General features: G+C 39.4%; 2 protein-coding genes across 3 annotated transcripts in view; both read right to left on the bottom strand.

The window, feature by feature from the left end:
• The window catches only part of agbl4 (AGBL carboxypeptidase 4), a 280,426-nt gene that overhangs the window by 58,546 nt on the left and 205,096 nt on the right, over positions 1-16,784 (bottom strand). The gene's annotated exons all lie outside the window — the stretch shown is intronic.
• On the bottom strand, positions 3,009-12,084 carry bend5 (BEN domain containing 5). 2 transcript variants are annotated; one of them, XM_062424381.1, is made up of 7 exons: positions 12,048-12,084; positions 11,857-11,915; positions 10,599-10,729; positions 9,098-9,575; positions 7,124-7,272; positions 4,713-4,926; positions 3,009-4,480 (listed from the first exon to the last, which is right to left on the bottom strand). In XM_062424381.1, the coding sequence occupies exons 3-7, from the start codon at positions 10,698-10,700 to the stop codon at positions 4,284-4,286; spliced, it is 1,140 nt and encodes a 379-aa protein (XP_062280365.1). In that variant the 5' UTR covers positions 10,701-10,729; positions 11,857-11,915; positions 12,048-12,084; the 3' UTR covers positions 3,009-4,283. The 2 variants fall into 2 exon arrangements, with proteins under 2 accessions (XP_062280365.1, XP_062280364.1); XM_062424380.1 differs by lacking the exon at positions 12,048-12,084 and having other exon boundaries at positions 11,857-12,040.

A 16,784-nucleotide genomic window follows, 5' to 3' on the forward strand; every position in this document is an offset into this window, starting at 1 on the left:
CGAGGCAGAAAGGATTTGTTATTATCTTGATACATGTGCATTTTTAAAATCCAGTCCATATAAATGTCAGGAGAGTAAGGAACTAGAGGTGGAACAGGAAGAGGATCACAGAGCCAGCAAGGTTCCTCCCTATCGCTACTTGAGTGTGACAGTGAGAGTACTGGAAGGTCTGGTGTTGTCTTAAGAGCCAAACTAGCCTACGGTATCCCTATATGACTCCGTCAGGTTATTTGTTGGTGTATGTTACTAATATGCTGAAAAAACCCAAACTGCTCCTCTGCAAGTGACTTGGTATATTTGATAGAGATTGGCCTTGCCATCACAGATTAAGCCAAATCTGGGTTAAAAACATACAGCACTTCCATTCAGATTTCATCCGCTAAAGATGGTTTTAGTTAAAGGATTAGGCTTAATCGTGCTCCAGGAAACCAGCCTTTGAAAACAAGTTAACATTTCAGATTATGTAATAGCTCTATTAATGCTCTATTTTAAAGCATTATTTTAACCCCCATCCCCTTTTGGCATCAAACAACAAAGAAACAAACACAAACACAATACACGACACGATGTGTCAGAATTTCAGCAAGAATGCTTTGCACAGCAGAAATCTTTTCTTTCTTTTAAACAGCATGTATACATGCTAGCACACGTAAACCTAACATGTTGCTTTGTACAGGGAAAAGAAAAACTAAAGGACAAAGAAAATTGGATATTTTTAGAAATCCAAAAAATATATCAATAATAGGTCACCATTTTGGTGGATTAAGATTCACTAAATTCTGTTACCTTGGCATGGGCCTCTTTTTTTTGTGCAAACCCTGCTGATTCCTCATTCAGCACACCCCCTTTCTTTAGCTTGATCTCAGCATTCAATACTTTGGCTTACAATTACCACTTGTAAAAACACACAATTATCTCTATTTAAGTCATATCTACACATAACCAGCATCTTGACAAATTAAGTTAAAGCACATTTTCCAGTCAGAGTGCACATTTCAAAAAGGTAAAAGTCTTAAGATTGGTGAATCGCAGTTTGGGCTCGCAAGCTGAACGTTTTTGACGTTTGCTTGTCAATTTGTTAAGTAAGCCATTTATTGTTCAGGAGGCCACGTTGGAGTTAGAGAATCCAGTTTCAACATAGTGTGACTTGTGGAAAACTGGTTATCTAAACACCCCAAATAAATATTTTAAGATTTAAATATTTGTTTTGGAAGTATTAAATCTATCAAGCTTGTTGTGGAGCATTGGCATGTCTGGGGCACACAAAACAAAAATATATCCCATAACTCATTCTTGCCATACAAAACAATAAACCAAAATGTTCTAAGGTGCTTCATGAACATACGATTGCTAAGCCTTAATCTAGTATATATATATATATATATATATTTTTAAAAGGACGAATAACACAAGTACATTTCTTTAAAGGCATACTGTGCAGGATATTCCTAAAAATAGACTCATACAAAAGAATCCCTCTCAATCATCACTTATGATCCACTATAAGTGTATGGCAGTGTGTTTAGCTATAGAGACTCTGCCCTCTGCCTGTATTTTATTATTATAGTACTGTGTTCAAGATGTTATCGGGCATCAACCTTTGGGCAGTGGGTGTGTAGCCCCCAGCCAATAACAGCGTGCAGGGTGTTAGCGTATCAAGCAGGTTACCTAGGGTGGGGCTAAGCTCCACACACACAGAGCAGAGACGCCACAGCGGACAGGATGAGGGGTGCAGAAGTGTGGGCTAACCACTGTCTAACAATCAGAAAATAACATTTTATTGATCTGATTCACTGTTTTGTTCTGCGGCCACTGCTCCCTCTCTTCATTCACTCTATAGCTTGCTCAACCACTGCTGCTCTGTCCTGCATGCTGTGGTGTTGTTGAGCCAGGGTAGAGGGGCCAACTTTGAATGTCGTGTGTACGAACAGCAATCGACAAATCCTGCATAGTATGCCTTTAAGATTGAGGAAATTGCCCAGAAGTTTAAAGTGCATTCAATGTAAATGATGTGTTGATCTAACTACTGCATCACCATTGTTACAGTACAATGGTTCAATGATACAGACTCTTTTCTTACTGTGGCAGATCTTTAGAAGATTCCAAGTGAGGTTTATCAAATATCACGTGTTGTGAATGTAATATAATATATGGGCTCTGTCAAAATCTCATTCTAAGGGAAGCCTTGTCTCTCTTGTTCCACAGAGATCACTTGGCTTAGAAAGGGAGATATTTTTTCACTTATTTGTAGATTCTACTGATCTACATTTGGATACAATATCAAGCTTAAAGCCAACAACTCGTATGGAAAAAAACAAACAAACAAGCAAACAAAAAAGTGTAAAAAGTAACACAAGAAACTGTCAGGTAACAGGGAATTACAACATCAATTAGATAAATCAGAACTTGACCAGAACCTTAAAACTATAACATGTAACATGACTAGAAACTGAAATATCCAAGTTTGGTGAAAAATTAAAAAAAAAAAAAAAAGAAAGAAAAAGATGTCTTATGTACAGTAAAATATCTCCAAAACATAAGGTAGCTTAACAAAAGGCTGATCTGAACTTTTGAAATAACAAAAAACAAGACAGACAAAAATGATAGAGAGAAATAAACCAACCGACATACAATGAATCTAGAGTGTGAAGAGGAGAAAGGCTTGATGGGCAGCTCTGCAGCAGATTCACAGTTAGCCACTGCTAGGTCACAGTTGAGATTTCAATCTGCAGCATTTAGTTCCAGCCTGCAGATAGCCACACAAACCAACAATAAAACAATTGAAGAGAAAAAAAAAAAACTTTAAAAAACATACAAGAAAAAGAGGACATTTTAAAAGTTCTGATGGCATAGCTCAGAGGAAATTGTCACTGGAGCAACCTTACTTTGTTCCCCAGTGGCATGCCTTAAAAAAGAGGGGGGTATTATGGGTTCAGGAGGCCCAGAAAACATCAACAGCACAATAGTGTTTCAGACAGCTTTACCCACAGTTAACACTGCTTCCACAAGAAGTTGACGTGAACCGTGCAGAGCTGTGCCCTGATTTTCTTCCCCACATTTTCCCGTGCAGCACAGCATCTCTTAGCTACAGGAGGGGTGGGACAGCGAGTAGCCCGGCTCAGCTCAACTTAATGGTGTGAAACAGAAAATAGTACCTATCCACCTCTTACATTCTCACAGCAAAGTGCAGGTGAAGCTTCATCACTTCAGCTTACTATACATTTACAATCACAGCTTACTAGAAAACCCAGGGGCATACCAGTCCCTGGTGATTGCCAAATCCATTTAAGGCCTTTCTGGGCATCAACATGCCTGTACCACCACAATTTGTTAAACAGTCAAATTGTCTCCAAGTGACAGGTTTGATTGAGAGTAACACAGGAATATCACATCAAAAACCTCTCCTCGTGCCCTCTCATTGATGGCAAATGTTCATAACTAAAAGATCAACATAAAAAACAAAACAAATACAGCAATCTATAGATTCTAGAGTCACACTTCCCATTAAACCCCTGTAAGCCCTCTTTTTAATGAAGCAATGGGTTGTGATTGACCTACAGTTTAAGGGGAAACAAACTCTCAAAATGAATCTCTTGGAGCAACACAGGCTCTGTTGCAATATTGCTGTTACTAATTAAGACTTATGCATTCGAGACCCTGATGTCCCATTCTATGCAGTAAGTACCAACAGCAAACACTTAGATCCTCAGCAGTTATTGGGTAGTCACCAAAACGTCCAACCTTTCGCACATCTAAAATCTAATGCAAGCGACAAACCTCCTCTTTATAGCATCAAAAGACTTTATCAAGGGAAATAACCTCTTACTTTTTAAAAGTTTAAGGACTCAAAAAATTATGTTCTGACACAGAACAATAAATTAATCTCACAATCACATCTAATCTCTCTTTTGACACAAATGCACACACCTCAATAAACTGTGTCTCTGTACCAATCCCACACTAAAGTTATAAAAATACTCATACCAGTTCACATCAAACTAGTTCACGTGTTCAACTTCTGACCAGTGGGTAAAGCTGTCTGTGAGCCAAATTTGCAAACTGGGCACTGAAGAAGGTGAAGGTTGCTCAAGTCACATAGGGAGCTCAGAAGGGGCCTATTTGTTTTAACATTTCACATTATAACCAATCCAATGTTTAAAAAGAATATAACTGCTCCTGAAACTGTGACAAACATCCTCCAACCACCCAAAATCAAGTCCCCTCAATATCCTGCGGACCACGGGGGAGGGGGCAGAAGGCGCCGGCGTGACAACAGTTGATCACTACATGCCGTCATATGTGAAGTTCTCCATCTTGACTGTCTGTCTGATGAGCAGCTTGGACTCCCGTCGCTCCTCGTTCTTGATGGACTTGTTGATATCCATTATCTTTTCACAAATGTATTTGTTCACTTTGGACAATCTCTGCGTAATCTCTGCACTGTCAGCTGTCTCTTGAGACACTCTGTCGTAGAGACACTCTGGGGAAGGAGTATGAGTAGTCAGACCACATGAAATTTAAAACTGAAGACCTTAATTTTGTCTGGTGTTTAATGAACATAATTCTGACTGACAGGCAATATGAATAAAGCAGATAGTTTTTCTGTACCTGATGGTTTCCAACTCATCTCAGTTTACAAGAGATCCATCAGAGGGAGGATCCATCTCTCTCATTTGATAGGTTTAAACTTTAAGTGCAAGAAGGAATCTTACCTCTGACAATTTTCAGCTTGCTGGGTGAGAGTGGAGGTTTGGGCAGAGCATCTTTCTTCTTTTTGGTGGCTACTCCAGTAACACTGCGGTTTTTGAGGGTTTCTGTGCCCCAGATCATTACAGCTAGGTTCTTTGTGAACTTGGAGTCTCCCTGGGTCCGCTGCAGCTGGTGCCACTTCTCCTCCTCCACCCAGATACCACCACCAAGGTGTACCTGTGGAGAGGACAACAAAAGACTATGAATACCACATTTTAAAACATGAATGTACTGTCTGCCGAAGATCAAAAAAGTTTTAAATGTTGTATGTTAACACTACATTGTGCGAGGGATTGTATACTCCACACTTGCTCACTCATCCTGGATTTTAAAAATTACTATTGTCTGCCCCATCCAGCAGAGAAAATAAGGCTTTTCTAAAAGTAAAGCTATAGCAGTTAACCAACTGTTTCATTAATCCATATTTAGAATATGTGAAGTGGAAATAAGCTGTATTAAAAGCATTCAAGAGAAAAAAAAAAGTGTGTATTGAAAGTGGACAAAAACATAGATTTTATCCCTGTTTTCTTTCTAGTTTAACAGATACAAACATCAGACTTCAATGCAGTGGTTACTGTATTGATGTTTATAGATCAGATTTGGTCTAGGGTTGATCATTTAATTTAACTTGAAACAAAATGTATGTATCCGTCGAAAAAGGAGTCTAAAAGGAGAGAGCAAGAGAGAAGTAGGCGAATGGGAGAAGCAAACTTAGACACTTTTCACTTTATCTGGTATTATATTTGGAGAATAAGGCTTTCTACTGAAAAACAAACACGTTTACACATGGAGTTAAACACCTTAATACCACACTCTTATATTTTTAGATATTTATGAATATTCCGTGATGATGATGCTCACATCCCATTTGCCTGGGACATTTGATGACATATGTTGCCGGTCCCCAATCTCCAATACTTCATGTGGATGTAAAACCCTCTAAACCTAAATGGACCAGGAAGATCATAGCTAGCAGCAGTACAGCACATCTTAACCAGCTCTCACTTAGCTCTCACTCAAATTACAAATCCCAAGAAGCACCACTTTCACCAACTAGGATACGTAAATAAGCTCAGGCCACTGGCTGCTTGTAGCCTGGATTACATCCACTATGAACTCTGCCTGTAGCTCTCCACACACTGTCACTGCACGTTGCATAAGCTTGCACCAAACACTCCAAGCCGATTGCCAGCCTAGCCAGACTGCTGTGGTCTTCTAGGTGAGCTAATGCAGTGGGGGGCATATGTGACTCTCTTTCCCTTCTCTACTCTCTTATCACTGTAAAGTCTTTAGGCTAGCATCCAAAAGGCTTTTCCCTGTGCAGCTAATGTGCTTTAGGCCCCCGGCCAGCAAACAAGCTTTTTACTGCCCTCAAGTTAGACAAGATTGTTTTCATCCTCCCTCACCGTTGCTCTCACTTATCTCCCCCTCTCTATCTCTCCTCCTTCCTTTCCACCTATTCCCCTCTTTCACTCTCTCACTAGGGCTAACCTGTCAGTCACTTTAAATTCCTCTCGTGCAAATAATTAATATGGGGTCCCTGATGTAGGAGAGTTCTAATTTGCAAGTGTTCTTCACGCTTGAAGTGGCTGCAGGCCCCAGAGCTTGTAGTACCAATTCCCCCCCTGTCATCAGAGACAGGACGGTGGTTGAGTTACAGCAGTGGAGGGAGTAAAGAACCATAACAGCCTAATAAACAATGATGATGCTGGCTGGGCTTGCAGGAACAATAATAATCTTCTCAACCTTGTTTACCTGCTAGGGCACAGCGGCCAAGGGGGAAGGGACTGATCAACTATGACAGTGTGTTCCCAGGGTCATGGGTGTTGAGAGGAAATACAGCACTTCCTACAAAATCAGGCTACTTCCCGTGTTCACCCACAGGGTTCAGGCCACTCAAAGGTTGAGAGGTGTTACTGGGATAATCAGCAAGTGAAGGTTTAAATACACAATCTGTAATGTAGGGTTTGATTATATGACAAAAACAAACCTTTAACAGCAACAAACCACCAGATACATTTGTGGTCTACTGTTCAATCTAAAAGGCCTCTTGGTCCATTTTTGAGCTATGGTTTTTTCAGTATGCATTTTGAATTTTAGTGCAGGGGCTAGCTTTTGTCTACATTTTGGCTGGGTTATTTTGCCTCCAACAATAAATGTCAAAACAGACAAAAAAAAGATAAAGGAGATGAGAACAGACAGGGAGCATCACAAAGACCATATGGCAGGTTTGGTGGCAGATAAACAGCCATGTGATCAGACTAAGACAAGACAAAACAAAACAGTTGAAAAGGGTGATAATCATGTACCAGCTTAGAGGGAAATGTGAAAATCCCACAAAATAAAGAGTGTTCTTTAGTGCAGTGAGACTGACCTTCCCATCATTGCAGGTGTACACTGTTCTGGGAGAGGGCGAGTAGCTGGAACTGGTGTTGGCTTCTTCTCTGCATGTTTCCTGTGCATCAACAATGGGTTCAACCACTTCAGCCTTGATTGTCTGAGTGCCATTGTCATGCATAGGCTCTGGAGATGAAACAAACAAGATTTTCAATATAACAGGATACAAGCAACAAATCCACATCTGTCAACATTTTTGTTTAAGTTGAGACAAAGTCAAAAGCCATTCATCAATTGCTGGTAAACTTTCCAAAACCACAGAGGATAACAATAAAAAAACAACAGCGTCCAATAACATTGGACAATGCATCAGTTGTAAACATCCAGTTGCACCTTAATCCCTATGTTACCTAGTAGCATGTGGCCAAGAGTTTTCTGGTCTTGCTGCCGGCTTGGGCCGAGGCTTCCCTGTGCCTCGAGACAGGCGGTTATTTTAGCCCAGTGACTAAGCTGGCTTGGTGGCTGGCCACGCTAAGCTCCAGTGTAGTTGATGAGTTTTAATATTGGTCAGTGCACTCCATCCCCTGCCCGACGGCACCCCAGGGTGCTCTAATCTTTAGTCTGTCCATTAGATGGCCTAGCCAGTAGCCAGGCGCCTCAGTCCAGATCTACGGGGGGGGGGGGGGGGGGGGTAGGTTAACACCACATCTGGCAAAGCTACAGTTTGTATACTCCTGTGCACTGCAATGACACCACTTTTAATCACACTTACAACTACAGAGCATTTCATTCAACTTCCTATAATGGATTTACTACTTTAGTGCTGAACCTATTGAAATCCTATAGTTGGATTATGATCTCATTGTTGTATTTTGAGTGTCTATTAACTGTTATAATTTCCAGTCCTGAGGTTCGATAATGTATCTTAAGGTTTTTGGGGAAGGGGGTTCTTCTCCTCTCTTCCTAGAGAGCTTTAGGTTGGGTCAGGAACTTGCTGCTTTTGATCTGTAAAGCCTAATGAGACATTGTCTATGATATAAAACTACACAGGATAAACAACTTCCAACTAACTGCACAATACCAATATTGATAGACTCAAGTGACACTGCTACATCAGGTTTTTTAGATAAATATATAGAAATAAACTGCAAACCCCAACACAACTTAAATCAGGGACCTGTAAATTAACGAAATAACTGACTCACTGTCAAATACATTGTTTAACACAGTGGTAAATTAATAAAATTAGCATTCTTCATATGCTCTTATTAGGAGAAACTTAAAGTGGGTAAGCAGACATGGGTCTCTGTCCACTTTTTTGACAAAACATTTAAGTGGAGTGAACACACAAATGTCTGTTTTGCAATGTTCACTATGACCACTAGTCCAACCTGCCAACCTAAGAGACAAGCATGAGCTACACAAACATTTCCAACCTCAACTTTGTTCTAGTCATTTTTAATTTATAACTATATCTCTGTGTCCTCATTTTAGTTAAATGACACAGAATTTAACCTGTAGTTGTAATGCACAGCTGCTGCTGAATTAAACAGACGAGGTCTGAAAAGTAATACAATGGTATTTAAAGATCTTTATCTCACTGCTAACAATATTCCAGATGAATCATCATCTTTTTTCAAACTTATTAACTAAGACATTGTTCTTAGAAAAGGCATAAAACCTTTTCAGGTCCGAGAGGGTATAATGAATTGTGTCGACATACAGTCAACACTGGGATTATAGTGTGTCCACATGCTTTAATCCCACCAATTTTTACTTTTACTGGCGATTTCGGACTGTACACATGTTGCAGTTTGACTCCAAAATTACATAGTTCTGAGCACCAATATTGCAGTTTTACTACTACATAGGTATTCATGCTCCATACCAACTGATTTGACTTTTGTGGACAACTTCTCCTGTGGACCACTAAGGTTAAATGATACTGTTAAACTCTGTGGCAAAGGCACCAGTGATATGAGTGTTGGTGTGCATCTGTCTGGTCTCTCACCGCTTCCCAATCTCATGAGAAGTACATCCTGTAGCCTCCGGTTGAAGTCCCTCAATTCTTTGACCTCTGTCAGCAAGCTGCCATATTCCTTCAGTTTCTTGGCCTGCTGCACCAGCTGCCTGCGGGTTCTCTCCAGCTCCTGCTGCAGCCTCCTCATCTCCTCCTCCTGTTGCCTGTAGCTGTGAACCAGCTCCTCATACAAGACCCTGGGAACCACAGCTGCAGCTACCTCAGACACACAATCCGTGTCCAACTCCAAATGCTGTTGTGGCTGCTGGTGATGATGTTGCTGATGCTCTGCCTCCATATCGTCATCTTCGTCGTCTGCATCTTCTCCCTCCTCAGCCAGCCGGTCCTCATCCAGGTCTTCTTCCCCCTCCATACAAGAGCTGGCTGCATTTCTCTCCAGGCGAGCCACTACTGCTGCCAGGCTCTTGGAGGAGTTGGAAAGGGGGCGTCCGTGGTCCTGGGATAGGGCCTGAGGAAGAGAATAACTGTCAATTCAGGGAACAATTTAGGGAAGCCTAAAAAAATAATGTTAATAGTTGTAACTACAAAGTGGAATATGAACATGATATACATATCTCATTTTTTGAAGCCAGGCCTGTTATGAACCTTTTTACTTAATATCACAAATATCTGCTGCAGCAGTAACAAAATGCACTTAATGTGTGACAAGAGGTGATTCAATTCCACAGTCAAAATGCACAGTAGATGTTAAAACTACACACCAAATCTAAAAATGTTATGACAGACAGTTTGATGATATGACAAAGAATTTGTTTTGACTGTGGGAATCTCAATAGGAACTGGGAGAAGAGGAGTCACTGAGTTCTTTGATGAGCCGCTCAGAGGATTTGTCTGTGAAAGGGCAGCTGTCCAGAGTGCTGAATTTGTGTTAATCCAGCATATGGTAAAAATAGCGAGAGGGATTTTGGGTGTCAGCCAAGTTTATGGAAATGTGACATGGTATCATCAATAGATATAAGATTCATGAGTACACATCAACTTGGCACATGCAGTCACACATGCACCAACACTTACATTTGGGTGACATCAGCTTTTTTTTTTTTTTTTTGGACAATTAATGAAATTATTCAGGGTCCAAACTGTCACAGCACAAAACCAATAATTAAAATGAAATAATGTGCTATAGGGGAAATACTTCCTTTAACAAAAAAATAAATAAAAATAAAATAAATATATATACATATATTATATATATGTTATAAAATATATTTATTTTTTGTTTTTACAATGTTAAAATAAGTGAAGCAATCTAGACAACCCCAGATACAAACACGGCTGTTTTAATAATATGTTATAATTGCATCAAAAATGTAATTTCAGTTACCGTAGATAAGCATCATTAAAACATAATCAAGGGGCAGTATTGTGGTATGTCATAATACTGGCGTCAATGTGCATATAGGCACAAGTCAATTTCCCAGCATTGCTGGTACAATACAATATAATCACTGTCTACTTTGGGTGATCATACCTTTTTATGTCTGAGTGGCATTCTCTCCTCTCCAAAATTGTTCTCAATACAGTTTCCTGAATTCTTGATGGACATCTTGGGAATTTTCATCTTCTTTTGCATTATACTGTCTTCAAATTCCTCTACTGTATCTGTAAAATTCAGAAATAGAAGCATGAAGAAACTCATGAAGTTCAGAAAAAGTTAGATTCTTCATCTCAAGTAGCCTACCAACATAACTCTTTTCCATTTGTCCAACTCGAGCCAAGGGCGTTTAGTCTCTCCATTCTCCTAGATTAAACTAACTTTAGCACACTGCTAACGTTTCTCCTAGCTCTCAATTAACATCTAACCACATCACAGAGACCTGTGATGCAAATGATGTGGCTATACAGAGCTTTAACATGACTGACAGAGTGAAGGCGTTAGTTAGACTGGACCGAGCTGCAGCCCCGACAGCTCAGATTCGGGGATTAGTAATGTGGCTAACTAGTTAAAGATCGAGTCTACAAAACGACTGTGAACAACATCACTGTACCTGCAGCTACGACAGACATGTCACCTGCACACTTCAGCACAATAACGTGATGCGCTGTCATGTTACTGACGGACAGGTTGCTATGTCTGCTCGGGTGTCTGATATACGGAGATGACTGCAGCACCGCATCCTTCAGTATGGCATAAACATACTGATGAGCCGGCTAACAAGCTAATCGCAAAACACCAAAGTTGTCCGGCTAGCGTCTCAACTAGATCAGCAAACATGTATAAAAATGATAAGGGGTCAATAACAAGCTGTCGGATGTGATTTTAATGTAGTGACAGCTCTGCGTGTGCACGCAGTTAACTAGCGCGTCAGCGCTAACTGGCTTACCAGCTAGCAAGCGTTAGCTACATGTTGTAAACAACCGCTGTGACTGGCTAACGTTGCATGCCACGTATTTAACAAAACATCCAGCACTACTCTAGCGAAACAAGAGAGCTAACTCTAAGAACACGACACCACGAATGTAAACATGAAATGCAAAGCACTGGTAATAGGGTCTGACCACATACCAAACTTATCTTAGCATATCTAAGTAGCACATCTAGCTAGCCACAGCCGAGGACGTTGTTGTGGCTCTCAGTGTCAGACTCCAGCTGATCACGTCTTGACAGATCGGACAAAAGGACTTGCTTTGACACGTATCCGAGTTTCACGCACATCTACGTTAGTTGGTCAGACAGAGAGAAACAGTTCTAAAAGGAGAAAAACTGATGTGCTAAGAGGGCAACTTACCTGCAAGGGCAAGGATCTGTGCTTCGTACGGCTGGCCTGCGCTGCCATTCTCTTCAGTTCTGTGAACCAGATACACCTTCTGATTATCAAAATCTGTTCTGTGCAGAGGTCTGAAATCTTCCACATTTGAAACGGGTAACGCGTAGCACATATCGTCTTCAAAGAATCTAACAAAAGCATACATTATTTACTTCTCTTTGGTCCTGCACTTTGGATATGGTTGACAGTTTTTCCTCACAAAGTATTACAAAAATATACACATAGGGGGGTTGGGGATGGTGTCTGCGCTCGGCTACTCTTGCCTGGTCCACATCACCAGGGCTGATCATCAAGGCATAAGTAATAGACATGACATTACCTTAACTGATAAGAAACGTTCATATGTAAATCTATTCATAAGAAATATTGATTCATTTGTTTCGGACCTTATGAAACAATTATACGTATTCATTATTTTATTAAAGAGGTTTTCAGTTGTGTTTGACTATCAAACAATTTCGGGTTGTTAACTACAAAGAAATATTTATAGTGCAAATATGTTTTTTAATGATTGAAAATGTCACTGTTTTAAGAGATTAGACTAATCCTAATCTCTCAAGACACACAGATACAACCACCACTACTCTGTCTTCTACAGGAGTTGTTGTGAGGAACTACAGTGAGATTACCTCTCTGGTCAGATTTCATTGGTCTGTATGTGTTCGCCTGTGTTTCCTGGCGCAGCCTTCTCATCTGTTTTTTTGTATCACACCAGAAAGACTTTAAGGTCAGCTGACAGAAATTAACTCTTTGTTATTGTAAGAAAGCCAGGTGGTTATACAACAGGACGGATTTCTCTCAGTTGTTACCCTAATGGAGAGCACCACAGTCGATAAATGACACTAACAATTTCGTTCTGCTTCGGCTGCTGTAATTGAAAAGTAACTGATGCAGAACTATATAGAGTCTTTTTTCTCTTCTGTGATATTTCATTTCATAGTTTCAGGCATTTAGTTTAGTTATGATTAGGCCTGTTTCAAATGCCAGCTTCACCATGATGTTTGTTCAATGTACTGTATGACCAGTCCCACGGTGTGTTAGATGTATACAAGAGAATTTAAAAACAAACAAACAATGCAGTGACAATAACTCTCAGAGCATATTGCCAGTGATTTTATTTCAGTTATGGTGGCAGTAATTTAGGCTGTTTACAATACAAGTGAATGGTTACATCTTCCAGCTATGACATTAATAGTTTGCTTCACTTTTCTGTGAAGAATCCACTTACAGAAGTTCAATTCAGCAACATTTCAGGTTGAGGCTGAGTCTTGATTACCTCATATATCTATGCACTGTTATTTTGGCAGAGCCCCACAACCTATAACAGGTATAAGAGTAATAAACAAGAGATTTGAGCAGCTTCTAAACAAGTCGAACAGAGGATTACTGTTAATCTAAGCTTCTGTTCAATGGCTCTCCTGTCCTCAAGGCTTGGCTTGTCAACATAAGGCTGCCCAGCTTCTGGAGCGCTCTGTCTTTGAAGTGGCCAGCGTTTAAAGGATGTGTTTTTAAAGTTTAATTCAAACTTTTGACAACAACTTTAATGGAGTTCAGAAAGTTGCTCCAAATATATTGGATGGGAAAATGCTGGTAGACACAATAGGACACAATAAGTTTGAGCTCCCCAAATTAATTTTTACGTAACAGTATTTTCAACATTTCTGGATTGTGGTAGTCTTTATATTTTCACAAAAATGCTCTATGTGTCGTATTTTTGAGAACCAGTCACAATTAAGTGGTACATTTCTTTTATAATCACCAACATATTATTTACATTCAGTTATTACCTCTGACTTCATCATATTATGCATCATATTATTCCTAATAGCATAATCTTGGAAAACTGGGTCTGATATAATTGCTGTCACAACTTTATATTCCTACCATATGTGCACAGTTCTTTACAGTACAGTACAGTACAGTTCTTTTAGTTGCTGCACTAACCTTTACTGTATATGATACTGTGCATCATGTCAGCTTCTGTGAGAACTATTTTCATGCTCCAAAAGTCCCATAACATGTCCCATGCACTCCCTCTTTCTTGCTGTAATTATTTCATCGTATGTTGCTCTACTGCACTGCTGAACTCTCATGTTCGGCTTCAACAAGACCACAGTGTTTAAAGGCACATACAGTTTTGTGAACATGTGATATGTAAGCTATAAAGTATACACTCTTATATACCGTATGTACGGCAGGCATAATTGGTCTCTGCTCTATCTAGGCCAGCAGTTACAGTATGTATTTTCTGTATTTTATTGATAAGGATATATAAAAATGAAATCAATTTTTAAATGATCAGTCTTATACAGTATACATGTATAGTATATTTTATATCACTGGTTTAAATGTATTAAAGGCCTTTCACACCCATGTTCTGCCGGTGTTTTCACTTTTGCTCAATTAGACTCCCTCTCAAGACTGTTGGGTATGTTAAAAACCTTAATAAATTCTGGTTATATACGTCATATAACAATGGCTGAATTCCATGTAGCTGCTTTGGTTTCAGGGTCCTGGTATTGTGCATGCTGGCTCTCTGACCCACTCATGGCTGAGCGGGAACAAAACTGAGCCATCATTAATATTATTAGTAACACGTGTACTTTTCCTACTATGACAGCTTGAAATGTATTGTGTGGAAAGTAAACAATTCAATACAATATACTGACTGTATACTGTGCTGAACTGTATAGTAATTTCTTACTGTGCTGTTTTTTCAGTCAGTATACAGGCAAATCAAAATTTCTATCTTATCTTATATCTAGACTGAAGTAGACAGTGCAAAAAGTTTTTTTTTAAATGGGCAGGATTTTGACATGACAAGTCGTTCAACCTCCACCAAAAAGCCTTTGGTTTTTCCCCCCAGCTTCTTTATTTCATTTGTGCAATGCATAATGGGGAAAAGTGTCAGACAATTAAACTAAAAAATCTAAATAGTCTAAAACTTTTTTAACTTTCTATGGTGAATCCAAAAACTGAAAAGTTATTACTATGTATTATTATATTGGAACACATCTTTATCACTTTGTTAGGTTTGACTCTCTCTTTTATTATTTAATTTTCACCTAAATAATTTCATTCATAATATAATATAGGTTTCTCTAAATTTAGGAAAATTAGGAGCCTTTAGAAGTAAAATGTCTAACTTAGTTTATGTGTGAAGTTTCTAAAAAGCAAAATGCAGCACATTTATGACATCTTGAATATATGCTGTATAATAATATGACAAACTGAATTCCTGATACATTATGAACTAACTTTTGTTGTTTGATTTGTTGTGTAATTTGCTACTCAGGTATTAAACATTACTGCATCAGTTGTACTATAATGTATATTCAAACAACAGGAATTATAGTCAAAACCAGAAATTCTACCAAATAAATTCATTAAAGTAAGAAAACTGGACAAGAGCAATATATAATATTGCATCAAAAAAGACAAATAACCAAAATGGGATATTTAAAAACAACAACAAATACATACTGACCTTGTAATGTATGCACTTTACATGCACGCACGCACGCACGCACGCACGCACGCACGCACGCACACACACACACACACACACACACACACACACACACACACACACGCACACACACACACACACACACTGTTACATATAAAAAGGGGTGGCTCCACTTTCAGTAGGTCTGAAATGACCTTTCCACAACCAAAACGTTATTAAATTATAAACCTTTAAATATCAGTTAAATGTTTTGTGTCCATTGCTTTGTGTTGACTTTCCACTATTATGGGGAATAAAAGTCTAGCTGCTATTTGTTTAATAAATCAAATGGGCTTTTTTTTTCAATAGCACATAAAATCTGCTCTGAGTTCTAGACTGTTGATATGCTAATTAGCTGAAGATACAGTGACCCATTAAAGCTGAAAGAATACTATTACAAAGAATAATAATAACATTTTTGCTATGTTTTATCTATTGGGCCAGCTGATCAGCAAAGACTCGAGTCAGGACAGAAGCCAGACATCATGTCCTGCCTATTAGCTCCACACTGCCAGCTCATCTATCTTTATTGGTCATCCATTAGCCTGCATTAAAGGGAGACACAGGATAATAGCAGTAATGATGCTGATGATGGAATTAGACTACGGGTACACACGTCATCATTGCAGTGTTGCTCCTGGAATCATAAAGAGTTCCCACTGACAAACGGAGAGATGGACGAAGAGATAATATAAATGAGTCCTTTATATTTCTGATCAATGTATGTGTGACAGACAAACAGAAAAAGAGAACAAGAAGAGGTGTTGCATTTGGGTGAAAAATGTCTACAGTGTTTGGGGGTGTGTGCATTAACTTTACAGCACGCAGACAGCCAATCTAAAGGCAGCGCCTGTGCCAATCTGCAGGATGGACAGATGTTGGTACAGGTGTGTGCGTGATGATGGTTGGCATGGGTGAGTGCCATCCTGAGCAGCGGCATACAGACAACAGACCCAGCAAAGTGACGATGCCAGATATTAGACAGCCGGGTTAGGGGGGAATCATTAATGCATGTTTCTGGTGAGATGCTCTAAGATTAGGAGAGCACCAAGCAAAATGAAGATATGAGTGTTTGGTTCCAAGATGACGGATTCAGAGAAGCATAAACATCTTTCATAGACAGCATGCTACTATGATCAATCACAACCGTTTACAGTCCGGGGTAATACCATTTTCCTATTTTGGTTGGAGGCATCTCACCAGTCTTTCTCTTATTATGCCTCTTAATTAGATCTGCATGAATTACTAATCAACCATGAAGAAGGCATTCACCAATTTTAAAAGTGATAGCCCATGAAATGAACAGCACAGACTCATAAGCACAAGCACATCAGTTACTAATGCCACAGGGCCTGAAAACAGACCTTTGACTGAAAGGAAT

This window comes from Scomber scombrus, chromosome 8 (genome assembly GCF_963691925.1).
Source record: "Scomber scombrus chromosome 8, fScoSco1.1, whole genome shotgun sequence".
NCBI classification, from domain to species: domain Eukaryota; kingdom Metazoa; phylum Chordata; class Actinopteri; order Scombriformes; family Scombridae; genus Scomber; species Scomber scombrus.

Coding starts and splice junctions, on each gene's coding strand:
- bend5 (XM_062424380.1), bottom strand. CDS start 12,040: ATGTATGCTTTTGTTAGATTCTTTGAAGACGATATGTGCTACGCGTTA. Junction 10,730..11,856: donor ACAGATCCTTGCCCTTGCAG/GTAAGTTGCCCT, acceptor TGAATTTTACAG/ATACAGTAGAGGAATTTGAA. Junction 9,576..10,598: donor TGCCACTCAGACATAAAAAG/GTATGATCACCC, acceptor TCTCTTCCTCAG/GCCCTATCCCAGGACCACGG.